Source organism: Platichthys flesus, chromosome 5 (genome assembly GCF_949316205.1).
Source record: "Platichthys flesus chromosome 5, fPlaFle2.1, whole genome shotgun sequence".
NCBI classification, from domain to species: Eukaryota; Metazoa; Chordata; class Actinopteri; order Pleuronectiformes; family Pleuronectidae; genus Platichthys; species Platichthys flesus.
In genome coordinates, this window is record NC_084949.1 from 15,158,594 (window position 1) to 15,182,855 (window position 24,262).

Genomic DNA, 24,262 nt, shown 5'->3' on the forward strand with positions numbered 1-24,262 from the left:
GTAAAAGCTTAATCCACATTGACACAGGTTATAATTCAGTACATACATACTCTGTATAATAAAAACTTATTGTCATACTCCGTCCACTGGTTGATGATACCTAACTAACTTTAAATGTGTTTTTATTTAAAAGTAGAATATGTATAAATGTACAATATCATATAGATAAAGAAGGATAACACTCAACAGATTAAAATAAGACAGGGCACATGGCATATGAAACAAATGACATACAGGGACTGTATATTTTGACTTTTCTATTTTCCCTGTGCGGATATTGATTTTTGTTTTGTTTCAATTATGAGTTGTTGCTTTTTCATTTAAAAAGTAGAGACGATATATATTTTGATATTTGTGTTTAAGAAAAATTACTACGATGAGTTGTGCCTGGTGTCAAATGATCGCCTGTGTAAAAACGTGCTGAGACGTCAGCACGTCTGCCCCCCTTCCGGTGTCGTCCGGTAACTGCGGCGGATGTTGATGTTTTGTTTCTGTTCTGCTGAAGTGAACGATGTGAACTGAATCTTCTCCGGGACGGACTGATTTTTCCCCCCCGCGCGTCTTCACGGCTCTCCCGACACTCTCTCGCCGGTAAGCTCCCTCTGTCCGCCGGCACCGTGTCTCTCCCGGTGTCCCCCCCGGGAAGCGCGAGGCCGAGTCGTGCGATGATGGAGGACTTTGACGAGATCTACGAGGAGGAGGAGGAAGAGGAGGACGAGGACAGGGCCGCGGAGGAGCAGCTCCTCAAGTACGCTCCGGACCCGGTGGTGGTGCGAGGATCCGGCCACGTCACTGTGTAAGCGTCCGGCGAGGCCCACGGGAAGGGAGAGGGGTTGTTCACCGTCACCGTGAAGGAACACCGAGCTCCCGTGGTTAGCAGGTTGCTAGCTGAGTTAGCCGCCGGTGACCTACCGTAGCCTGCGAGTAACCGTTAGCATAGAGCTAACTCAGCGAGGAGTGGCTGTAGCTCTGGTTTTAGCTGAAGTGGATCATTTGATACATATTCTGCCTCGTTAGGTCGGATGGTTGCTTTATGAGTTGTTGTCAGTGTTGTTGTTTCCTCGTTTTCAGGCTTAGCTTCAATTCCAGGGCAGCAGCTAACGCTTATTTACGTTATCGATGCATGTGTCACTTGTTTTTGATGAATAAAATTAGTCTGTTGTCTAAAATTGTGGCGAGACATAAAGGCTCATCCCATTTTCTCAGAGTTACTTTCTGATAGTGTGTTAAACGAATACAAGTTCAAAACTGAAGAGAGTTTATTAAAGACAGCGCATGTCTGAGGAGATGTGAAAAGTAAACGATGACATTTCTGTTTAAATAGTTATAATTCATCAATTGTTGATTGTCTGCTGAGGTTCAATGAACTAATGCAATCAAAGATAACTGATTTCAACACAGATTGGAAGTCTTGTCAAGAAATAGCTGTGACCCCATTTAACCCCTGTTAGCTTTTCCATTGATTCTTTTTTTATAATCCGTGTCAAAGTTCAGTCATAGAAACGAGGAGTTTTTAAACTCAAGCACAAGAGAACAAGCATTAAACTCCCCTAACAGAGCCACTCGTGAACATGATTTCTAACAAAGTCGCCCCTTAGCTGCTGCTTCCAAAAACTATGAATTCACACTGGTTTTTAAAATGTTTGTTCTTCACACCGATCAATAAGCTTTTGATAAGTGGCTAATCATGTGAGCCCTGGACTCAATTTGGGGTTTTAATGCAAGCATCCCATCATAAGAATACTGTACAAAAAGTACAGCTTTTATTAAACAGTTCTTACCTCTGATTTAATTACCCATGCACGTGAATTTGTGTTGTTTTCCTATACTTGATTCAGCATATTTTACCCTTAAAACGATTAGTTTACTCAGAGAAAGGGAACTGTTTCCAGACTATTTGTAGGAATTATTTTTTTCGATTTTCATGTTTGTCGTCTACTACAGTCTGGTAGGGAGAAGAGCAGCTTTCATTTACTCTGTCGATTTAGTGTTGATCTTAATCTACAGAGTTTCAATATGTAGAAATATATTAGTTATAATGACATTCTGCTATGACCATGTTGTAGTTCTGAACAATAATTATTGACTTATTTGAGTAGAATGCTAAAAAAACACATGTAGTAGACCTAATGCCACAAGGCAAATGTTGTTATTCAAGCCAATTATCCACATTTATTATCCACTCGTTAACCTCCATCCCTAACCATATACTTTTTTTTTTACCTCTCCCCTTTAGGTTTGGGCTTAGTAACAAATTTGAGTCAGAATTTCCTTCAGCACTTACAGGGAAGGTGAGTGTCATGTTTTTTCACTTTAATTACATCACATAAATATTACTTGAATCATATTACCTTTACATCAAAATGTCTAGATCCTCCGCAGAGCAGTATGTTGCCTTTTCCCCTTTGGCACTAATATCAGCACACACATATTCTCATCGCCAAGACAAAAAACATATTAACTTCCACATTAACTTGCCATTTACGGGCATGAACGGTTATTTACTATATTTTCTAAATGTATCTCCTTTAGGTGGCGCCGGAGGAATTCAAAGCCAGTACCAATCGCGTAAACAGCTGCCTGAGGAAGACGCTGCCGGTGAACGTGCGGTGGCTGCTGTGCGGCTGCCTCTGCTGCTGCTGCACGCTGGGCTTTAGTTTGTGGCCTGTCATCTGCCTCAGCAAGAGGGTGAGACGTTCCCCCAATGTTCATCACTCATTTGCAACAACAGTGTATCCAAAATCAACTTGCTGCAAAGCTTAGTTGGCTGAGGAAACAAAAACAATATCATTTGACATCACTGTTTGATTTTCCAGACAAGAAGATCGTTAGAGAAGCTCTTGGAGTGGGAGAACACCAGACTTTACCATAAGGTGAGTAGAGAAGACCTGTGGCTATCTGAATATTAGTATTGTAACATGTTATATACACCATCTGATCCCTGTCACCTTCTGTTTACAGTTGTGTTTGCATTGGAGACTAAGCAAAAGGAAGTGTGAAACCAACAACATGATGGAATATGTAAGTATCTGCCGTGGTTAGTGTTTGAGTTCTGTTTTTGTCTTCTGGGTTTACAGCACATGGTTGATAAAAGGTGTGCAGGGCTGAGTATGTTGTGGTTCTGAAGAGGCGATGATACATGATCCATAATATTTCGGCTCATCAATAGAAATATTCCGATAATGACCCGAGCTTCTGGAATGCCTTAGATACTGCCCAAACTTCCAGGTGAGGTATTGGCGAGTAGGCAAATCTAGGTACCATTCCGATACTACGTCTTTTAAAAAACATTCATTTTACTCAGTTAGAACTGCAATGTTCTTTTCCTTGAAATCACAATTTCTTAAAGTAATTCCCGGTGGTTTAGTTTTAGCAATATTTGATGCTGGAAGGTCCCACAAGAAAAAACTGCGGTCTGTACCATGTGCATGATTTCGGGTTGGGAATGGTACTCAGTATTGGCTGATATTGGACAAGGGCCAGGTATCAGAATTGGTATCGGAACATCCTGACTCATCAGTTACCATATTCCAACTGAAAATATCTCACGGCTAAATGTATTATATCCTGAGTCCCCACGATCTACAGCACTGTAACAGAATTACATCATTCGTGTTATGAAGTATCCCACCTAATGTGCACTCACACAATGCACAGCTACATGATCTGACATTACATTGTTGCAAGAGTTGAGGCAGGTTCAACTTCTACTTGGATAGTAACCACCATTACCATACATGAAGAGGCTGCATTTTTTCCCCACACACTGCTGATATTGGTTTGCATTGACTTGAATGTTGTTTTCGTCTCACCCCTGCCGACGCAGTCAACATAGGGATGAGTGATAAATACTTAACCATGGTATGAACAATATTGCAACTGAATATCAATATTTTATGACATCCACATATTGCGATTATTCATTTGAGAAACAATATGGGATGTCTGTTTATGGATAATACAGTGAATTTAACATTCAGGTCATCAAGCTACCTCCCCATGTTAATGCAAAGTTCTGTGAATCTGGTAGGACCATGGAGAAGCACCGATTTGCAGTGTCGACCCAGAATGAACAGTCTATGTCTACATTGGTAGTATTGCCATCACACTTTGTCTTCAACAATCTGCTCTTTTCTCTTTATCACCTGCAGGTAATACTCATAGAGTTCCTACCTAAGATCCCCATCTTCAGACCGGATTAGTCCAACTGTGGCTGATCTCAAACCACCACTGCTGCCCAGCTCGGCCACAGAACCACGATGGCTGTCAAGCTCCTAAACGACTCCCCCATCCCAAAACACCAACACAATATTTTTGTTTACAAAGTAGCATCGATCCTTTTTTGACTCGTTCTCCCACGCATACTCCATCTTCACCCTTGTTTACAAATCCAGCTTCCCGGCTCCAGAACGGGAGCGAATTCACTGTTGAACCTTCACCCTCCGGACGAGCTGGCACACTGTTTAGCCATGCAAGCCGGTACCAGCCTGTGGGATGTCAGAGGAAACCCAGCCGCGGGCAGTATTATTGATTTCAGAGCCAGGAGCTGGACTCTCGAACTGGGTTTTCTAAGCTACAACTGGAATTTATTTTTTGTCACTTGTATGTTCCCTAACCTAAGCACATGGCACAGTCAGACCATGATAAAACCAACGCTTTCATACGTTGCCTACCGTCACGCCGCCAACTTCACCTGCAAAAATATACACCCCAGTGCATTTGTATCAGTTGGTCTGGTGCTCTCGGTTCTAGGCTGTGGAGGCAACGTGACATAACAGAACTCCAAAGGAACCTTCATCTAAATCAACTCAGTAATGGACCGACGAGTCCAACTGAACTGTGTTGGGCCAGTGGGCAAAACTTACAAAAGACACTTCTTATCAACTAGCAGACATTGTTGTCCTCTCTCCTCCCTTCATATCTCTGCACACTCACCCTAACCCAGTGACAATCACACACTTTGACTGTACTCCCCATAGAATGACTGGGTCTTAAATGCTACATCGTTTACCTGAAACAATTTTGTGTTTTTCACCAGTGTGTGTGTGCAGGTGACTGGCTGGTTGCCAGGCAACTGCGTCTGAGTCACAGTGGAACATGTGAGGAGGCCACTGGTGTAGATGAAAGGAACTCTTGGTTTCTTTATATATTTTTTTAGTATCTCAAGTTTTGTTTACTCTTCTGGTGAAGGGGGCAGTCTGTGCTTGTTAACCTGTTAACCGTGTGTGTATGTGTATGTGTGTGTGTGTGTGAGAAAAGTCTGAGGGCAAAACGTATGCAAAAAAAGTCAAATCAGACATGAAGACACGCTTTACTCGGCAAAGTTGGGTTCTTTCTTTGAATTATTATCTTTGCCATACCTGATCTTTGTTACTTTTGTTGTAATTTATACATGTGAGTGTGCATTTGTGAGGTAGGCCTCAGTTATGTTTTTTTTTTTCTGCAAAGGTATGGTTTTTTCCCTTTTTGTCTTCTGTACATGTGTCAACACTAAAGCACACAATCGCTTTGTCCTTAACACCTTCACATGGGCCTCTCTTACTTATCTTCAAACCTAGGCCTGTTTATATGAGCATTCAAGTTGAGGATCTGGGTACTTACTGAGAAAGTTCCTCAGTCTTATAAATAGTCTGGCTCATTAAATTGAGAGGCCTGGGTAATACCAGCGTGCTGTATCAGGAAGCAAGATTATTAAAATCAGCTTCATAACCGCACTGAATAAAATCAGATAACTCCCAGATCAGCATCATGGTCTTTAAAGCTGTGTTTTATATTAGCAAAATTGAAACGTGTTCATTTTAACAATCAATCCAGAAAAAACTATAAACTCAGTAGAAGGCGTACCGCCACCAGCACCAAGCAGTCGACTTATGAAACAACGTTTACATTCACCATATTTTTATTTGGATCTGGACCAAATTGCACAAACACAAAAATCAGTCCCGTAAATATGTCAGAATATTTTCAATATCCATGAATTGTTCCTTTGGAAATCATGGGAAGTGTCAAAAGACACCCTATCAGATCCACAATCAAATTAAATAGGTTATTTTTTCCTGGATAATGCGGAACCCTGCCAACAAACCAACCAACAGTCAAACGGAAAACCTTCCCATGGTTTAGATCATTGTTTGTGGTTCCTGGTCTGTAACTGTACCGACCCATTCTCGCTCCCCTCATAAGTCTTGTGTGCAGCACCAGGTAGATGTTTCCAAAGATGATGAACCTACAATACGATACCTGGCCAGCACCAAACAGCTGGCACACAACAAATACTTGGTGGATATTGGACATGAATCAGATGTTTGGACATGGTTCTAAACTAGGGCTGCCCATGCTTGTACAATGTATAAGCGATATATTCGTATATATTCAATTTTTTATATTGCGATAATTCTTGTTATTGATTTGTTGCCCTGCCCCACTCCAATGAATCCTGATGTTGCACTATCTGTAGGGTGTGCCAATAAACAACGTTCAGTTATCAGGCTAACTATCAATCCTGCTTTGAGATTAAGGCCCAAGACAACATATTACAGATCACATCATATAGCACATCTCAGTTTTATTCAACATACAATCTCTTACCATCAAGTGGGAGAAAGGGGAGAAGGAAGATATGGATTAAACTTCTCCCCCTCTCAGTCAACCTCTTGATTCATCCAAACCACCCAGACACTGACTGACACTGTGAGTTTATGTGTTGCACGGAGAGTTGAAGGGCACTCAGCTCTGGTTGATTGTATGGATCACACTCAGGGGATTAATCTAGAAAAACAATATGTAGCATTGGACAAATCTCAGTGTCAGGTATGTTCTAAAGTGGCACCAGGGAGTCAAGTGACGACGTAACAGACATCACACGTGACCTGAACAGCTGTAAAATGATGTGTCTGGAGATTGTTATGGAATTGAAACATGCCCCCAAGAAAAACAACATTTGAATCTGTCTGTGGACTTCCTGTTAGGACAGGAAGCACTTTTATACCACAGACCAACCAAATCTTGGACATTCATTTTTTTTATCTGTTATACCAGAGGGTCGGCAATCGGCTCATCAGTCATTTTTCTATTTTTTGATTGTGGTCTGTTCTGTGTAAATGGAGGCATATGGCCATATGCAGATATCTGTGGTGTGTGTGTGCATGCACGGTGTGTGCAGATGCAAATATTCTCCGTAGATCTCAGACTGTGATTGAACCCTGCACAGAAAACAAGTCATTTTTATATAATCTTGCGTTTGCTGTTTGTTTGCGTGTGTGTGAGTGTGTGTGTGAGGGAGAGAAAGGTATATGTACATATGACTCATGAGAAAGGTGTATGTACAGTAATAAACTACCAATAAACAAGGCTATGAGCATCCTCCTCTGTCAACTCAGTGTGATTTTTAATCGACTCCACCAAGGTTATGTTTTCATGTCTGTTTGTTGTTCTGCAACACAGGGTATTTTTCAACATTATTCATTTTCACGCAGTAATTCTCTGATCTGATTTCAAAGAAAGTGAAGAACAACAGTCATACGTCTGATACCTCTTACTTTTTAATAGAAGACTTGTCTTCACATAGACTTGGTGTTTTCATTATGTTGTGATTAGTTGATTTTATTTGAATCATGCTCTTCACTTGGAGAACAGTTTGAGCAGGGTGTCCAATCCTATCATGCTTGTAATGTTGCCAAGCATGCTAGACCACTCAGACTTCAGGTCATCGATGGCACTGGTCATGTCAATGGTCTCGCTTCCTAGAGAGAGAGAATCATCTGGACACAAACCTGCAACGTCGAGAGGATCGTGAATTAATTTACAAAAAAAATGTATCCGGGTAACTTTCACAGGTACACAAGTTTATCATACCACGGTCGATCCAATGCTTCGGATTCATATGCATAGTGAAAAACGTGTGGGATCTAATATAAATCTAACTTCACTTGGGAATTCAATGGACAGTTGATGTGTTTATGTAACAGCATTTTACTGCTGGTTGTGCTGTATCAAGTTTGTTAATGGTCACACAACAGTTCAAATACTGCAGCTGCGGCACAAATGAAGCCACCATTCAAATGTTGTTTAGACGATTAAAGGTTCTGGTACATTCTGGATTCACAAGCACTGTAAAAACCCTTAACATTATAAAAATAAATATAAATAGGCAATAAAAAACTGCATTAGACACCTGCAGTGAATATCTGATATGAATGTACCTTTCTCTGGGTCCAGGAAAGCAGGTGATGGTAAATTCAGACACTCTACCTGCTTGAGAAACTCCTGCTTCTCAGCAACAGACACTCCCCTTCTCCTGCCTGTGGGACAGAGCAGGTGTCAAGCAGACGAACTAGTGAGTGTGTGCACAGTCATTCAAGGAAATCCAAAGATTACACATTTAGCTGATCCCTAAATTGACTAAAAAAATCCTGCTTCCTTTGGAATTCAGTTTGTGATTAATCTGACTCCCAGTCAAGAAATAGGACAACATGATATTCTTACAAACGTGGGAGAGCTGATTTGTTTACATCCTCTACCATATTGAGGAAAACTTCAAATTTATCAATGCAAAAATACTCCATTAGAAAAGTAAAGCGCAGTGAAATCCCACTTTAGTAAAAAATATTATCAGGAAAAAGTGCCAATCTCCCATCGGTCTGTGTGTCTTTATTCTTACTCAGGAGCTGCAGGCTGCTGAATGCGCTTCCAAGGGTGAATCTTGAGAATAAAACAAGGCAGTCAGAACAGCCAGTGTTCAGCAGGGTGACAACAGCAGGGTAAGGATGCTCTATGGACACACAAATAAATAAACACACAAATCAACAGAGAAGGCTGTTGCAATACTAGGCACAAAGTTCATATCTGTTTGCGCAGTGCTGGCTCCATCAATACTACTCACCCATATACAGAGTGCTGTTTTGCAAGGTCAGCTTAGTTCTTAGAGAGTAGCATCGGTCAATGCTACAAATAAAAAAAAGAAACAAAAAAAGGTGAAATTGTGCAACCAACTTTTTTAAATTTGACCAAAAAACAGAACTGCACACTCTAGGCAAGACGTTGACCTGGATAAGATGTGACAGCAGTAGTTTTGATTCACTCATGAGATTTAAGCTTTATGTTACGTTGATTGAACTTGAACTAGATCGATGGCATCACTCTCGTTGGCAGACGTCATTTTGCTCCAGGCGCTTCCCGCAAGCAGATCGGTCAGCAACCTGGCCCCTGGAATGGTTACGCTTTCTGCTGCATATATCCATTTCCCCAGCAGCTGAAAGAGACAGTCCCAACCTCAGTTATGTAAAATGACAGATATGGTCACAATTGTACAATATCGCACGAAATGAGAATGTAAGAGACTCGGGGCAAGTCAGATAAGAGAGTGTGTCTTACCTGGTCTCTTCCCGGGATCACAAGAGGTTGGATTAGAGTCTCACAGCTCGTCACGGGAGCCGACTGTCCCACAGACAGAAGACTGAGCGCAGCCACGGCAACATAAACGACCTCCATCATCATGGCTCCTGATTCAGTGTGTCTGTGGATCTCACTGGTCCCCGTTTGAAGCTGACTGCGTCTTCTTCAGGACAAAACTGTTGCATCAGAGGCTCATTCCAAATGAAATATTGACATCTGTTTACACTTGTGTTGCAATGTGGTTGAAGGTCAGTGGGGGAGTAAGAGTACGAACAACGTAACTGATGGTGAATATTATACGTGATACAGGAGGGTGTGGATTTTAATTTCTTCACATAAAGTTCAAGGTAGTTTTTCTTATCACACTTTAACTTGTGAGTTCATGTTCAAAATATGATCATAACAATATTCATAAATAATGCATTATTTATATTCTGTAAAATGTACCTGAATCTGCAAGAAACTGAAGCCGTCAATTTCATGTAATGCAGTAAAAATTATGTTATTTAATGTATTTAGAGAAAGTTGAATGTATATTGGTTTTTAGTTTCACAACTAATATGAAGACACCCTTACATGAGATGGAAATCCAATCACAAGTAGCTGGCTTTAGATTCAACTGAAGAAGTTTTCAGAACAAAACCCTCCAGAAGATGGTGGAGACCAAAAAAGAGCTAATAGGAGAGTAGCTATTGGACTTTAAATACGCAATATGTCACCTCGGCTGCTCGGGGTCCCTCAATCAAAACAATAACAGGACACAAGTAAAAGAAGTATCATAGGTTTGGTTATTTTTAATGAAGAATTGTTACATATAATATCTCTAAATGGCAAAAACACATCTCCTTATATGCAAAAAAAATGATGATGTTGTGACATAGAAGCTATAACTTAGTCTATTTCTTTCTTTCCTGTATATTTACCTGTTTATAATATAACAGTATGTGTAATTGAGTGACAGGGACTGTATATATATTGTACACGTTGATTGGAGTACATCATTTTAACTGTATGGAAATGTACTTGTGACATTTGGATATATTCAAACATGAAATATTTGTATCCATTTATTGTCAATCAGTAAAAATGTATGTTTACTCATTCAAAATGACTCATGACACAACTCGACGTTAATTATAAATCAGTTCACAAACATATCAAAAAAACTGTCCAGAAGTCTCGCAACTCGATGTCCCATCTTGGCTTCAAACACGGTGTTGAGGGCGCTGAGTCCCTCTGAAGGCAGGATGTTGTCCGGACAGATTTCTGTGCATGTGCACATTAAAAACAATAATAAGTCACAAAGCAAACATCTCTGAATCATATTATAAAGGCCCAGCAGACAGAAACAAAAATATCACTATAAAAATCTCACCGTAGTTGGGGTTTATCATTATGGGCGACTGCATGCGGAGACATTCTGCCTGTCTCATGAGCATCTCCTGAGTGACGGCAGAGACACTCTTTCTCCTGCCTGAAAAATAAAGACGTTTTATTATTTGTATGTCTTACAAAAGCCGTTCATCCTTTCCCAAAAATTAATAGCTGCCTGGTGTAGAGTGATTTCATCAGAAAACTATTGTGTACAAAAAGAGTTAATTCTGAGTTTTAGAGCCGAGTATTTCTTACTGAAAAGCAGAAGACTGGTAAACGTGTCTGTGCCAGAGATAACTTCTTCATAGACGACCAGACAGTCGGAGCAGTCAGTCGGCAGATAGACTTCCTTCAGGTGGAAAGGTTGCTCTGTAAAAACACGCACACTTCAGGAGCTTGAATATCTTTTAATGCAGGTGAAAGAATCTTACCCACATGACGGCTGTTCATCACTAACCTATTAACATTGTGCTGTTCTCAAAGGTCGCGTTGTAGGTTAAGCTCGAACAATCACTGTATCTGTGAGGAAGAAAATAAAAGCGGCATCAAAAGTTAATACCACAAGAGAGTCGACTGTATTCTGATGCACTTTATGGAACTTTCCCTGCCAGCCCTCGAGTAACTAGTCAAGAAAATGTCTTAGTGAGACCGTGTTAGAATTCAGCAGGGAAATGTCCGGAGGATTCACAGGGAAACAGAGGTCACGCTGATGGCGTTTCTAACGTACGCGAAACTGCAAGAACACAAATCTCCTAGGATGCCAACAAAGATCTCAAGTTGGAGAGACAACGAGATTCAAGAACTCTGTGTGATAAGGGCCAACGCTGGTGTCGATGTGATGTCACAAAAACAAGTTGTCTCCACAAAGGATTTGATGCATTGTGTCCTGCATGCTTTACCCAACTGCCCCCCCCCCCCCCCCCCTCCTCTGTATTATCTGGTTATTTCCCTGTTGTTGTGGACACATCTGAGCTCTTGATATATGAGAGGCAATGTCTGGAAAATGTCCAGAAAATTGGGTCCAGAGATTTTCCAATTCATGGCTGAAAATGTCTTTACATACATGCAAACATCTGTCGACAAACATGCTAAATACTGGACGGAAGCTGAGGCTCTGCAAACTGGCAACGATGACACATGTTTATATGCACACAATTAAAAGCTGGCAGACTGGCCCAAGCCAATTGATTTAGTGTGAACTTTTGCAATGATAAAATATAAAGTTAGAACAAATATATTTCCTCCTTGTTTATTGCGGTCCACTCAATGTAAATTCCCATGGTGTGCTTACTGGACGGAGGTGCTTATAACAGTGCTGTGGTGTCAGTGTGGGAGGGGGTTTACATTCTCTGAGTCTGGAGGATGTTCAGGATGTTGCTCTGGGAAGTGGCAGTGACGTCCAACCAGACACTGGTCATCAGATGGCCCAGCGAGCGGCTTCCTGGGAGGTCAGTGCTCCCCCCGATGTACAGCCACCTACCAAGCATCTGGAACACACGGACAGAGCACGGGATATTTGTCAGTGTTTCTCAACCTCTTTTCTTTATCTTATTTGTTGAAATCCCCTTAATGTTCTTATAGCCATATGTATACATGTGGTTGCTATGCTAGTTTTTTCAGGATTACCAACCCTATCTTTAAAGAGGTTGCAGATGGCAAACAATAAACCAATCCTCCTGTAATCTTTCCAAGTGCGTAGAAGAAACTATAGGGTGGCATTCAGGTAACATCAAATCCTGCTGGCTGCCATGGAAACATGGTGTTGCAGCATGGAAGAGGATCCACTCGGTGATATGAAGGATCACGTTCATTCTAAGTTTCATGTTTGTTTATTTACTCTTTAGGAGATAATTATCAATATTACATTTTATTTATGGACTGAAATGAAAAATATAAGCTGCAAAGTTGAGCACATACCTGTTCATTGCTGATGGTGATTGGTTGAACCAGACGGTCGCAGCCGCTCTCCGGGTCCGAGCGACCCACTGAGAGGAGGCTCAGCAACACAACAACACACTTCATCATCTGGATGGCTCTACTCTCTTTTCTCCTCAGGATTTTCTTCTGTGGCTCCTGTGCGTTGAGGCCCTTTTTATTTTTGTCGTCTCCAGGTAAATGTCTTCATCCACGGCCTCTCACTCTCTTCTGTGTGAGCTCATGTAACCAGAGCAAACAGCACCGGGGGGGGTGGAGAGGGAAGGGAGACTTTGACCCTCTGTGAGGAATTTTGATCCAACCACATACAACAAGGAGGTTTTGTTGATGCTTTACACTGTATGTATGTTAATGGCCTCTATTAAATTGCCCATAATCCTCTCTGATCGGGGGATGAGACTAATGAACACACGCAATCAGTTTAAGAAAGGTTTAAACCAATTCTCTTGGTTTCATTTAATTAATATATTTTTACATTGTGCAATTTCCATGGAAAACAACCCTGTGTTACATTAGATGTGAAGATGTGAGCATTAGTGTGTTAATGTGTGCAACCATACATAAAGCAAACTCATTTACCTAATTTATATGCATTACTTATAGTTCCCCAAAAAATAGGGTTAAATTTAAGTGTCACGATGTGGAAAAAAGTAAAGGTAAGTATCTAAGTATATAAATACAAAATTTTCAACAGTAACTTTATAAATAATGTTTTAAATGATGTTAAGGAAAAGTATAAAAATAGGGAGACGATGTAAGACAAAACAAATAAAACACAGTCACACCGTGTGACAAAAAATCAATCTTTGAGATTGATTTATCTCCATCTTGTTTAGATGACACTCACCTATATTTGAAGTTGATTTGATGAAAGCCCTGAGACAAGTTTGTCAAAGTAAAAAATGGCAGGCTTCCAGTTGCGTTTTTCATAATGCCCCTTGAGACTTTTTTGTTTGTCTGGTCATGATACACCAGGGCTACGATTTTTGTGAAGATTGGTCAAAGGGAAACCTAGGAGCTGCGTTCCAGGGGGCACTGTTGAGACATTTTGCCATGCCCATTTCAAATTGCTCCAGAATACGTTCATTTTCACCACTTTCAAATTTTCTGCAAAGTTTGGTAAAAAATTGAGCATGTTAAAGGTCCTCAAAAAGCCACTTAATTTTGGTTACAGTAAGAAGAATCCGTACAATTATAATAGGGCCTCCCAATTTCTCCTGTTCGGTGCTTGAGCCCTGATTACATAATGAATTGATAAGACAGTAAAAAATTATATAGATCACTGAGACAGTCAATAAACTACTGTTTTCAAGCTGCCTGGTTAAACTCAATAGCCTAAGTGCTGTTGAAAAAACATGTGAAAAAGCCAGAAGCACCTGAAGCCGGCATCGCTTTGTCAAACTATGACTGCCTCACAGTTGATGCATTAACATGAAGGGAGCATTTTAATCTTGCAACAGGTGCTATTTGTGGCTACTTTATGCTTTAAACTGGAATGCAGTTAAATCGATAACGATCCATCACATTTTATAAGATGATCCCCTGATAGAAAGGACATAAAAAGTTGAAACACACTAAGTAAAACCTCAAATTAAATAGAATTACTTCATAGGTTGCAGCCACGGAAAAGACGACCTTTCTGTTGCAATATTTTCAAAACAAATATTATTTTGCAGTGAACTTGAGCTTTGTCCTCTCCCGCTGATAACTCTGCTCTGCATGCGTTGATCCTCAGATACGTAAATGTGACCATTTGAAAACACACTGAAAACACACAAACGTTACCTAAACATGTGCACGTGTACAGGACAAAGATGCCATGTGACGTATCACAGAATTTAACTTTAGACACAATTTCAACGGCTCACTCACCGATTATATTAAGGTGATATTTAAGTTAAAAATTGTAATCATGCATGACGTCCTGGGTTGTTGTGGAGGATCTTTTCAAGACATAGCAATAATAATCTTTAGCTATGAGTGAAAACTTGTATGATGTTTTTCCTAAATAAGGTGCAGAGTTTATGATGGTCAATCTTTATTTTTTTTATTTTCACTTAGCTGTTGGAGTTTATTAGAACCTGCAGATACAAAATTTTGATAATGGGCAATATTTCAATTCTTAAAAACATGTATAAGATGTTTAACATTTTATTACTTTTCGTATCATCTATTTATTTTCAGCTTTTTGTTGATATTTTTGTATTTTCTGCCTGTTCAGCACTTCGGTGGAACTATGGTTGTGTTCAACATGCTACATTATAAACATTGACTCGACTTCTGCACTGGAAAGGTCCATCGTCCAAGAGACATAGCAAAAATATAAAGTCATATTTGAGTAGGGGATGATATTAAGATATTTCTTCAATGCATAGTAATTACACTACATTTACTTAATGCCTGTAAACGATTAATATTAATCATTACTGGGAAACTGAAGAATTATTGGAGTATTTATTCAAAAAAAGCCACAAAAAGCCAATTTATCAAAAATGTTTTTACTTGAACTTAGACTGACAGCTCTAACGGTGTCTTTATACAAGAACGAAAGGACAACAAACAAACCAAATGACAGGAAAAGAGAAAATTCCTCTGATCGTCCTGACTACACAGTGCAATCTGTGAGCAGGACAGTTGTTACAGCGCGGTGGGAGAAAAGATCTGGGAGAGAAACGTGGTGTTTGAAGATTGATGTCAGCTAAAGAAGGAGAGATGGATGAAAAGAGGACAAACATCCCTCCTTCATTACCTCCCCGAGGCTCATCAATTCTCTGTTTGAAGTGATGGTGAGGATGAACGGCAGCGGGGGAGGATGGAGACTGATGGAGAGGGGAGTGACAGGACACACTGATCACTCTGCAACTTTCTGGTTTTGTTGGTCGGCCCTCATCTTCTCGTTTTTTCCTTCTCTCTCTCTCATCTTGTTGGGGAAAGGATGGACAGAGGGAGACAGAGTAAAGACGTGTAGAGGCATCACTACTCCATGGCCTCCTGGTTCTCTTGGTCTGCGCTGATCTCCTCGCCCGGCTCTTTGCCCTCCTTGCTTCTCTTGCTCTTCTTGTGTTTGTGCCTCCGGTGGCTGTCGCCCTCCTCGCTGTCGTGCCTCCTCCTGCTGCTGCTGCTAACAGAAGGGGAAGGATTAGAGGGTGAGAGGAGCAGGGGAGGAGGGAGGGCAAGAAGATCAATGGGTGAGGAGAAAATAAAAGGTGAAGTGAAATGGAGAAGGGACACAAGGGAGAGGAGAATAACAGAGACAGTGTGGTGCCAGTAGCAAAAGGAACAGGTGTTTGGTAGGACACAAAGGTTGGGTCAAAGTGGAAAGAGACAAAACAAAGACAGAAAACATTTTGGTGTACGTTTCCAGAAATATAAAGTTTGTCGAGCATCTTTTCATTGAGTTATTATTTAGGGTAGTGGTTTAACAAATGATCATTTGAATATATGTGTGTTAATTAACCTGCGAGAGGACTTGTGGCGTCCCTCCTCTTTCTCTCGGTGCCGCCTCTCTCTGTGTCTTTCCTCCTTCTCTCGACTCGTCCGTTCACGATGGCGCTCTACGTAACCACCACGCTCCTGGTACTCGCGGTAACGATAACGCTCCTCGTCGCTGTGGAATTTTGAAGAACAAGAGATTTCCCTTTTAATGCATTGTTATTGCAAGTGTAGCAAAGAATCACATTCACATGGTGGACACAGATATTTTATCTTCCTGTGTGAGTGCAGCTGCTATCATGCATGAACCAAGCAGGAGATTGTCTTGGTCAGATGCTTTCACAACAAAAGGAACATTTAAAAGAAAAATTGGGGCAAGAGGTGGAGCCAAACGCGCGTGTTGAATGCTTCCTCTGGGGCTGGCAGGAAAAGTTCCAGAAAATGTCCAGATCAACTGACTCTGACATTAGCGTTACATATGGGATATAATATAAACTTCATAGGGTGAAACTTATTGGAATCATATTTATGCCGTGTAACATGAGGTCAGGGATTCCTATGGCATTAAAAAGCCAGTTGGCAGCACGTTGAGGGAATTAATGCAACTAATAGTAGAAAATGATTTTCAAAAATAAAGCTGTTAAAGAATTATCTAATGTAACTACATCATGTCAAGAAAGAAACTTTAGTCACTAAATAAGACCTGGATCAGTGGCGTAGTTATGTGATGAGTCAGATCACATCCATCCTCAAAAAATCCTCTAACTAATTCTTTGAAACATTGAGCATCACCTTGTTTATCATACTTGGTGTCTTTGTAAACTCACACTCCAACATAGAGAGTATATCCAGTAAGTCCTGGTGCATGTCTGTCTCACCTAGTGTAGCTCATAGCTGAAGGACTGTGCTCCCGTTCTCTTTCCCGTTCATGTGTCCTCTCCCTGGGCCTCTCTCTGTCCTTCTCTCTCTTTTCTTCTCGGCGGGGATAATAATCCCAGGGTTTCGAGTTGTCCATCATTGGGGGCCATGGAGGAGGCACACCTCCAGTCATAGGTGGAGGGTAAGCACCTGAGGAAAGGGAAGGGACATGGTTGTTACTGCACATGCTTGTTTAATCTTTAAAAACAATAAATCCAATTACAATGTGAACATGTCCCAGGCCAAGAGTTGATTACAATAAACAAAGCTTCTGTATAATATTCAAGGAACTAAAGTGAAAGGTAACATTGTGCACTCCCCTGATAACATTTTTACAGTCCCTACATGTATTAAAAGTCCTAAAATAAACACTGTAAGCAGATAAGAAAAAAAATTTGTATAGGAACGATTCTGTCCCAAGCTTCTTGATAGCTATAATAGGTCTCAACTGTATGTGAATAACAAGATATACAGACGTTTTGTAAATATTTTCCAAAAATATATCCACAGATCAAGTTGTGGCATTTGTTGTGTAGCTGGGGTTAGAAAATCTCATTATGCAGCAAAGCTTTTCACCTTGAGGGAACGGATAAGGAGGAACAGGGCGTCCATCATAACCTCCAGGGTGGCCACTGTAGAAACAGAGAAAAGACTACATGTTGCTGTCGTACATGACAGTGTGTGTTTCTGTTTACACAATAAGTCTAGCTTTGGAAGGTTTATTTTTCCATATGCAATTAAGTAAAGAAGCTAAACAGGACTTTTACCTCTTGGGTCAGACCTGTGTGCTTTTTAAGTCAATAGGACACTCTTAAAAATAATATTTCGCGATGGAAAACATTGTTTATATATAAATGTGGTTGTACAATATTCAATCCAAGTCAGAAATTGATGATAACATTCTAAAATCCCCTTATCTTCACTAGTAATTTCATGTAGTTATGTTGAGCTATAGTTTTCTTGTGGGAAGATTTGTTACCTGTCCATATTGGGGATGATTGCAGGTGGGGGCCCACTAGGTGGAGGAGGAAAACCAGGGGGCGGGACAGTAATGGGTAACCCTGCGAGGGCGAAACAGGGGAAGGAGATACAAATTGAATAGTCAGTTTTCAACACATAAAACTGAAACTGAACTGAAAAAAACAGAGAGAGGAGCTGAGAAAGGTGAACCTACTGGGTGGGGGGATGAGTGGGGGTGCAGTGCTGACATTTGGTGGCGGAGGGAGAAATGGAGGTGGGGGTATGTTCGGAGGAAGAGGTCCTGGAGGGAAGAAGGTGGGAATCTTAGCTGGAGTGGGCTCAGCATCCGACGTGGAGTGTTCAGAGATCACCTGCACACAGACAGAGAGGTCGGGATGAGAACACACACAGTCTGAACTATTTCATTTCACTGTAACTCAATAAGAGTAGTAAATATTTCACCAGAGCAAAAGAAACAAAAAACACACAGAAAAGATAAAAAAAAAAATGTTGAATTCAAACTGAACTAGGAAATCTGAATTTCCTGGTTGGAAACTACATCTACAATGCCCCATGAAGTTAGAAATCCAACTGTGGAAATCAGGGGAATTGAACCAAACCTGATTCCAGGTTCGCTGCTTTGTACATCAACACAAGTGAATGCTGCACTAATATACTGTTTTTTGTGTGTGTAATTAAAGGCCCAGTGGTATGAAAAACACACCATCGCTTCAGCTTACCGTGATATTGTTGCCCTCCAGGTTGTGTCTGCGTCGTCCTTCCACCCGGCTGATGGTGGCCGTCTGTCCACCAATCACATCTATGACACCGCTCTTCCTGGTAATGGAGAAAAACAACAAACGAAGGCACTGATCACAATCAAATACAAATGACAATCACATTGACACACTGTCTGTTACCAATCACACAGTAACCAACATTATTTCTATATATAAATGAAATATCTAACATGACAATTACAGCTACTAATGATACTGGACTCTTGAGGCTGCTACTGAACAGCAATATTGTCTGATTTGTTCTTTTTTTTTTAATAGTACCCAATATAAATACTTGCATTTAACAATGTACAAATTAACATCCCAGGGCTCCCTGTGTAATGGTGAAACGATTTGTAACTGATCTCCAACCTAGTTTAACATTTTCTTACTAATGTACACATCAGCCACTGAACCCAAAAACAGGGGGAAAAGAAAACATCTGTTTGAGCCTTGGAAAAACACCGGGCCCTGCTGTTTCTAACATCTGCACATTTTTCCCATCAGGGCAATTTCCCCTTGTAGGGACTAAGCACTGCCAACTTACGTATAATAGGACATGTCCGGAACAGGTGGGCCAGTCCACTGAGGGGGAGAGATCCTATCAATTTGAAACAAAAGGCAGGGGGTTAAGGAGATGACAGAAACATTGGCCTTAACACAAAGAAACACACAGCCCATTGGATGGTGACCTATTTTCACCACGGGGAATCTGGTAATCCTGGAGGTGTCCAGGTGTAATTCTGTGAGAGAAAATTGAATTAGAAAAATAAACAGTCATCTTTTTGCAGTTTGGTTTCCCTCTAAAATAATCAACTCATACTGACACAGACCAGCCATGACTAAAACTCTGTCCTTTCTTCTTAAGTTAACTATATGGAGTGCTAATCTTCATCCAGCCCTCCACTGCTTAGACATATCCCTGGTGGATCAGCTTTACTCTACAATTCTAGTGAAATCTGGATGTGTGCATTGTATTCCCAGATATTTTTTACAAGTGTAGAAGAAAGCGGAAGACTTACCTGGTGACCTGACTGATCGTATTCTTATACATGTTGATGGGAGACGTGAAGTCTGGCTTCGAGGTATGAACAGGCAAACTGGATATGTCTTTGTCGTTGCCTGTCCTGCCTTGCTGAACCTAAGAATGAGATAAGTTTATCATAATAGATATGTTGATTATAAGAATAATTACTTTATTTGAGTAGCACTTCGCACTGAAAACTGCTGTACAAATAAAGTTATTAACAAACAAACATATACAATATGAAATTCACAAATTGTAAAGAAAAAAATAATAAGTCACATACATCATTATTATTATTTAACGTACTATTATGTGGATCGTTGATTAAGAACTAGAACACAAAAATGGGAAATACTAATAATCTTTAGTTTTATAACCCTAAAACTACTTTTATAAGTTGAGAGAAGTAGAGTTAAGTGAATTAAAAAAAATAATGAAGACCTACCAAAACTTATTTAAGCCCTAGTAAGTAGAGTTTTAACATATTTAAGACTTTAAGGCCAAAAATTCAGTTTAGACTTTAGACAATTTTAGACTTAAGGACCCTGCAGCCACCCTGAATATATAGTCAAACAACATTGTTGTGAAGTTGCCACTTTGCAATAATGTTCTGTAGAAGCACAGGATAGACATGGGAAATGAAGATTAACTTTTACATGTTCAGGGCTCATTTGTTCAAAGGTTGCATTCATGAGGATGTACTCTGCTGATATTTCAACAACCTAATACGATTGAGAGACTTCGAAAGAAAACAGAAATCTGGTGAAATGTACGGAGTGTTAGGAGAAAAGGGACGATGTGAGAATCAGATTTTCTTACTGTGATCTTGCTCGTCCCTGAACTGACTGTAGAGACCTCCAGACCCATACGCAGCCTCTTCTGTTTTTCACAGTACGCCTTCCACGTGTCTTCATTGAAGCCATAGTTAAAGTAGTCGGACAGATCCGCTCCTACATACACACAGAAAAAAGAATCCTGTGATATATTATACACGCTAGATATTCGATTTCTTCATCAGTATCAACTTAATTACAGTAAACGGATATGGCTGATATGATGATATTACTATATTACTGTTTCTATTTGTTTTTGCCTTGAAGAATTGAGTGACAAGCAGAATCACAGACCTGGCTTTCTCCAGGGTTTCTCTTCAAATGACTCCATGTCCGCCTCCACCACTGCAACCCCATTGATGCTTCCAGGAGCATCAAGATCCACTCCCTTCATCTTTGAATTCACTAAAATCAAACAACACAATATGTTACTGGACATGAACATCACATACAGCATATTCTCTGTGTAAAGTATTAACTCATACCTTGTCCATAAGGCCGGGAGCCTGTTGTCTTTATGTTGAGATTTACAGGAGTAGCTCCATAAGTTCTAGGATGGACAAACAGTATCTTGTTCAAAGCTCACTCAGAATAAAATGTTCATACCAAAACTTTAACATCATTTGTCTTTTGAATGGTCAAGAAAAGTTATCTAGGGAGGCTATCACGTAAATGTATTACCAAAGTAAAGGTCATAATGATGTAGAATAAGGTGACTTTTCCTGAGATTCCGTGTGAAAACTATATGAAAGACCTTATTTCTTTTGTTTTTAGCATATTGAGTTAGACTATAAATCAGTAGCTGCAGTAAAATTCCATCTGACTAGTAGCTCATTCAAACTAACCAGTAATTGGACCTATAATCTACAATCTTAAATTAATCTTAAATGAAACCTACGTGTATTGTGGTGCTCCGGTTTTAATGTCTCCGATGGTGACTCGGACGTCATCGTCGTCATCATCGCTGTCACTATCACTGTCCACGTCTTCAGCTGCTGCTTCACCTGTGGCCTGGGAAACCCAAAGGTGGGAGGTAAGTATGGGTGTGATTACAAATAAAAAAAGGGAGGAAGACCAATTTGCAACTTGTGCAGTAAGAGTGCGTGAAAGCGACCTACCTCAGAGGCCACTCCATTTCCTGTTGCATGTTCAGCAGCATCCTCTATGGAAGCATCAGCAGGTGCACTGTGGACACAATGAAGTAATAGATATCAAGTTCCTTCAAGCTGCAAACAGCAGACATCCTCAGGCAACAGCAAGTACATATCATTATACACAAGTGTTTAAGAAGCATTCAGTCACTGGTAGTGATATGCTGCACACCAATATCTGCATGTTAGGTTGTAGCTCCTATATTTCCCCCCCTGCTCTGTATCAGGTCCAGTAGTTTCCACTTTTAGCAAGCAAAGTTATTTCTCATTAAATGACTCAATAAAATCTACAGCTTGACATCCGAACTGAATCTGAAGTAAAAAAAAAAGACTTCTGGTCCTTGCTTACATCTGTAACATCCGTAAACTGAGCAAAGCATGCCTCCAATATCATTGAGTTAGTTGAGAGATACAAATAAGGCAAATTTTTCATTATTCAGTAAAATCCATTTAAACTATTTGTTTTTTTGGTGTGCTTTTCTGGCAGCTTTGCGGATCGCTATATTGATAAATCAATCATATATTAGTTGAAATTAAAAAGTGTCAAAACTGCACTTTTACATAAACTGTTTCACGTAAAGGTAAAATACATGATAGGAAAAAAACGAGTTTAAACAATTATAAATGTATTTGTATAGCACTTTTCATACAGATTAGTGCAATTCAAAGTTCTTCGCATCTGATTAATGAGCAAAGAATAAAGACAAAACCATTAAAAACACTGAGAATGAAATACTATAAAGTATCATGAAAACTATAAAGTATCATGGAAATGGAAACGGGTCAAACTGAAGGGTTCCGTTCAGTCTGTCTTTGATTGTGTGTTCTGAGGAGTGTGTTGTATTCCCTGACAGTTGTCACTAGTTGAAGTGAACATGTGTTTTGAGTGTGGACGGGAATCACCTGACTGCTGCGTTCAGCTTGGCCTCTTCATCCTCGTCTCTGCTCTCAGACTCATCTGAAACAGAACGAAGTGAATCATTGCATCTTTGTATCTCACCTTTATTCCCGGGGTTCAACACTCAAACGTGACACAAACACCCATAAGTCCTAAAGCTCCAAAGCGGCTAGGTGCTAGCTGCTAGCTTAGCTTCCAGGCTAACTCCGGCTGAAGCCTTTCACGCTAAAGGGAGACGGCGGATACTGAGAGCAGGTGATATCCTGGTTCACGTCCCCGTCAGACAGGAGGTTTCAGGGAAGTTGGGTGTTTTACCTCCATACAGCCATTCCTCCTCCTCGTCTCCGGCGCTGGCATCAGTGGTGGTTGTTTTGTCCGCCTCCTCCGCAGACATGTTCGGCTAACACACGGAGCCGTGGACCGGCTGCAGCTGCGAACAGATGGGTGACTAACAAAGCTCCGGGATGTTTATACACACGCGCAATTCTTCTCTTCGGCGCGGAAAAGCGACTAGAAACCAAAAAGAATGCGAGTCAGCGTGGGACCGGAAGAGATTGTTGTTTGTCCCGCTAGGGTCAACGTGTGGCTGTGGCGAACACAGCGCCCCCCGGAGGACAGCCAGCGCACATATCTAGTCGTTCAGGTTCGGATCACAGTGTATTTATTAATGTGCAGTTTATTTACAGTGTATGGTTTGGAAATGCAGTCGCTGTGATCACTGAAAATTCCCCTTTTATTAAAATATGTGATTTTGCTTTTATTTGTTTTGTGTGTTTGGCAAAGTAAGAGATGGACAAATGGTGAGATGAAGGAGATGAAGGCCCCTGCACCCGGGACATAAACAGAGGCTTGGAAACAACGGATATAAAATGATGGATGGATTCAACCAATTGGCTGTTTAGTTTATTTAATGCTGTGTTGATATATTGTTGGTCTTATAGTGTATAAGTACTATTTATCTTAATAAAAACATAAAAGAAAATTTGAGAAGTGCAATATCAAAAAAACAGATCCCAAGCATGCCAAGAAATTACACTCCACCCATTACTGGTCTGGTGGTCCGTCCATCCATTAGCTATTCCGCTTACAATGTATAATGATAGTAATACACTGTAAGGTGCATTAGTGTAGGGTTCATTACAATCTATGGATCTCCACTCGGAGATGGCACATCCATAGATTGAAAAGATTTCTATAGTTTTGTCTTCCTGTCAACTTGAACCAATCAAATCCTGAGGATTTTAACAGGTGTCTTTCGAAAGTATCCTCAAACAACCATTCACTCTCACATTCAAATCTTTGGCCAGTCTTCAATCAACCTAGCCCCCGTGGACTGTGCCCGGAGAACCCATACCCATGTAGGAACCTGGAACCCTCTTTATGTGAGGCAGTAGACGCGGACCACTGCACTACGGTGCAATTCTCTACATGATAAAAGTCTAAAATGGTGGAGTAAATAGGTGCATTTGTTCAACTACTGTACTCATATACAGTTACATTTGTAAATATCACTTTCACCATGCAGATATAAGGCATTTGATAAACTGATGGATACATTTATC

General features: G+C 40.5%; 4 protein-coding genes across 7 annotated transcripts; 1 reads left to right on the forward strand and 3 right to left on the reverse strand.

Annotated features, from left to right (window-relative positions):
- Positions 1-464: 464 nt before the first annotated feature.
- Positions 465-7,365, forward strand: chic2 (cysteine-rich hydrophobic domain 2). Its single transcript, XM_062388626.1, has 6 exons — positions 465-796; positions 2,237-2,291; positions 2,533-2,688; positions 2,817-2,873; positions 2,962-3,021; positions 4,152-7,365. Exons 1-6 carry the CDS (start codon positions 666-668, stop codon positions 4,200-4,202), a joined length of 510 nt encoding a protein of 169 aa, XP_062244610.1. The 5' UTR covers positions 465-665; the 3' UTR covers positions 4,203-7,365.
- A 154-nt stretch (positions 7,366-7,519) lies between these two features.
- On the reverse strand, positions 7,520-9,581 carry LOC133954271 (uncharacterized). Its single transcript, XM_062388625.1, has 6 exons — positions 9,373-9,581; positions 9,105-9,250; positions 8,882-8,943; positions 8,660-8,770; positions 8,202-8,300; positions 7,520-7,772 (listed from the first exon to the last, which is right to left on the reverse strand). Exons 1-6 carry the CDS (start codon positions 9,493-9,495, stop codon positions 7,621-7,623), a joined length of 693 nt encoding a protein of 230 aa, XP_062244609.1. The 5' UTR covers positions 9,496-9,581; the 3' UTR covers positions 7,520-7,620.
- Positions 9,582-10,172: 591 nt separating this feature from the next.
- On the reverse strand, positions 10,173-12,940 carry LOC133953530 (uncharacterized). The gene is made up of 6 exons (XM_062387465.1): positions 12,685-12,940; positions 12,112-12,254; positions 11,225-11,286; positions 11,023-11,136; positions 10,769-10,867; positions 10,173-10,659 (listed from the first exon to the last, which is right to left on the reverse strand). The coding sequence occupies exons 1-6, from the start codon at positions 12,790-12,792 to the stop codon at positions 10,535-10,537; spliced, it is 651 nt and encodes a 216-aa protein (XP_062243449.1). The 5' UTR covers positions 12,793-12,940; the 3' UTR covers positions 10,173-10,534.
- A 2,244-nt stretch (positions 12,941-15,184) lies between these two features.
- On the reverse strand, positions 15,185-23,232 carry fip1l1b (FIP1 like 1b (S. cerevisiae)). 4 transcript variants are annotated; one of them, XM_062387461.1, is made up of 17 exons: positions 23,016-23,232; positions 22,706-22,760; positions 21,770-21,836; positions 21,550-21,662; positions 21,137-21,201; positions 20,946-21,056; positions 20,638-20,768; positions 19,814-19,932; positions 19,484-19,534; positions 19,339-19,392; positions 18,753-18,849; positions 18,227-18,383; positions 18,032-18,113; positions 17,629-17,684; positions 17,013-17,202; positions 16,160-16,309; positions 15,185-15,820 (listed from the first exon to the last, which is right to left on the reverse strand). In XM_062387461.1, exons 1-17 carry the CDS (start codon positions 23,092-23,094, stop codon positions 15,679-15,681), a joined length of 1,719 nt encoding a protein of 572 aa, XP_062243445.1. In that variant the 5' UTR covers positions 23,095-23,232; the 3' UTR covers positions 15,185-15,678. The 4 variants fall into 4 exon arrangements, with proteins under 4 accessions (XP_062243445.1, XP_062243444.1, XP_062243448.1 ...); XM_062387460.1 differs by having other exon boundaries at positions 15,185-15,823; XM_062387464.1 differs by lacking the exon at positions 19,484-19,534.
- Between the last annotated feature and the right edge of the window lie 1,030 nt (positions 23,233-24,262).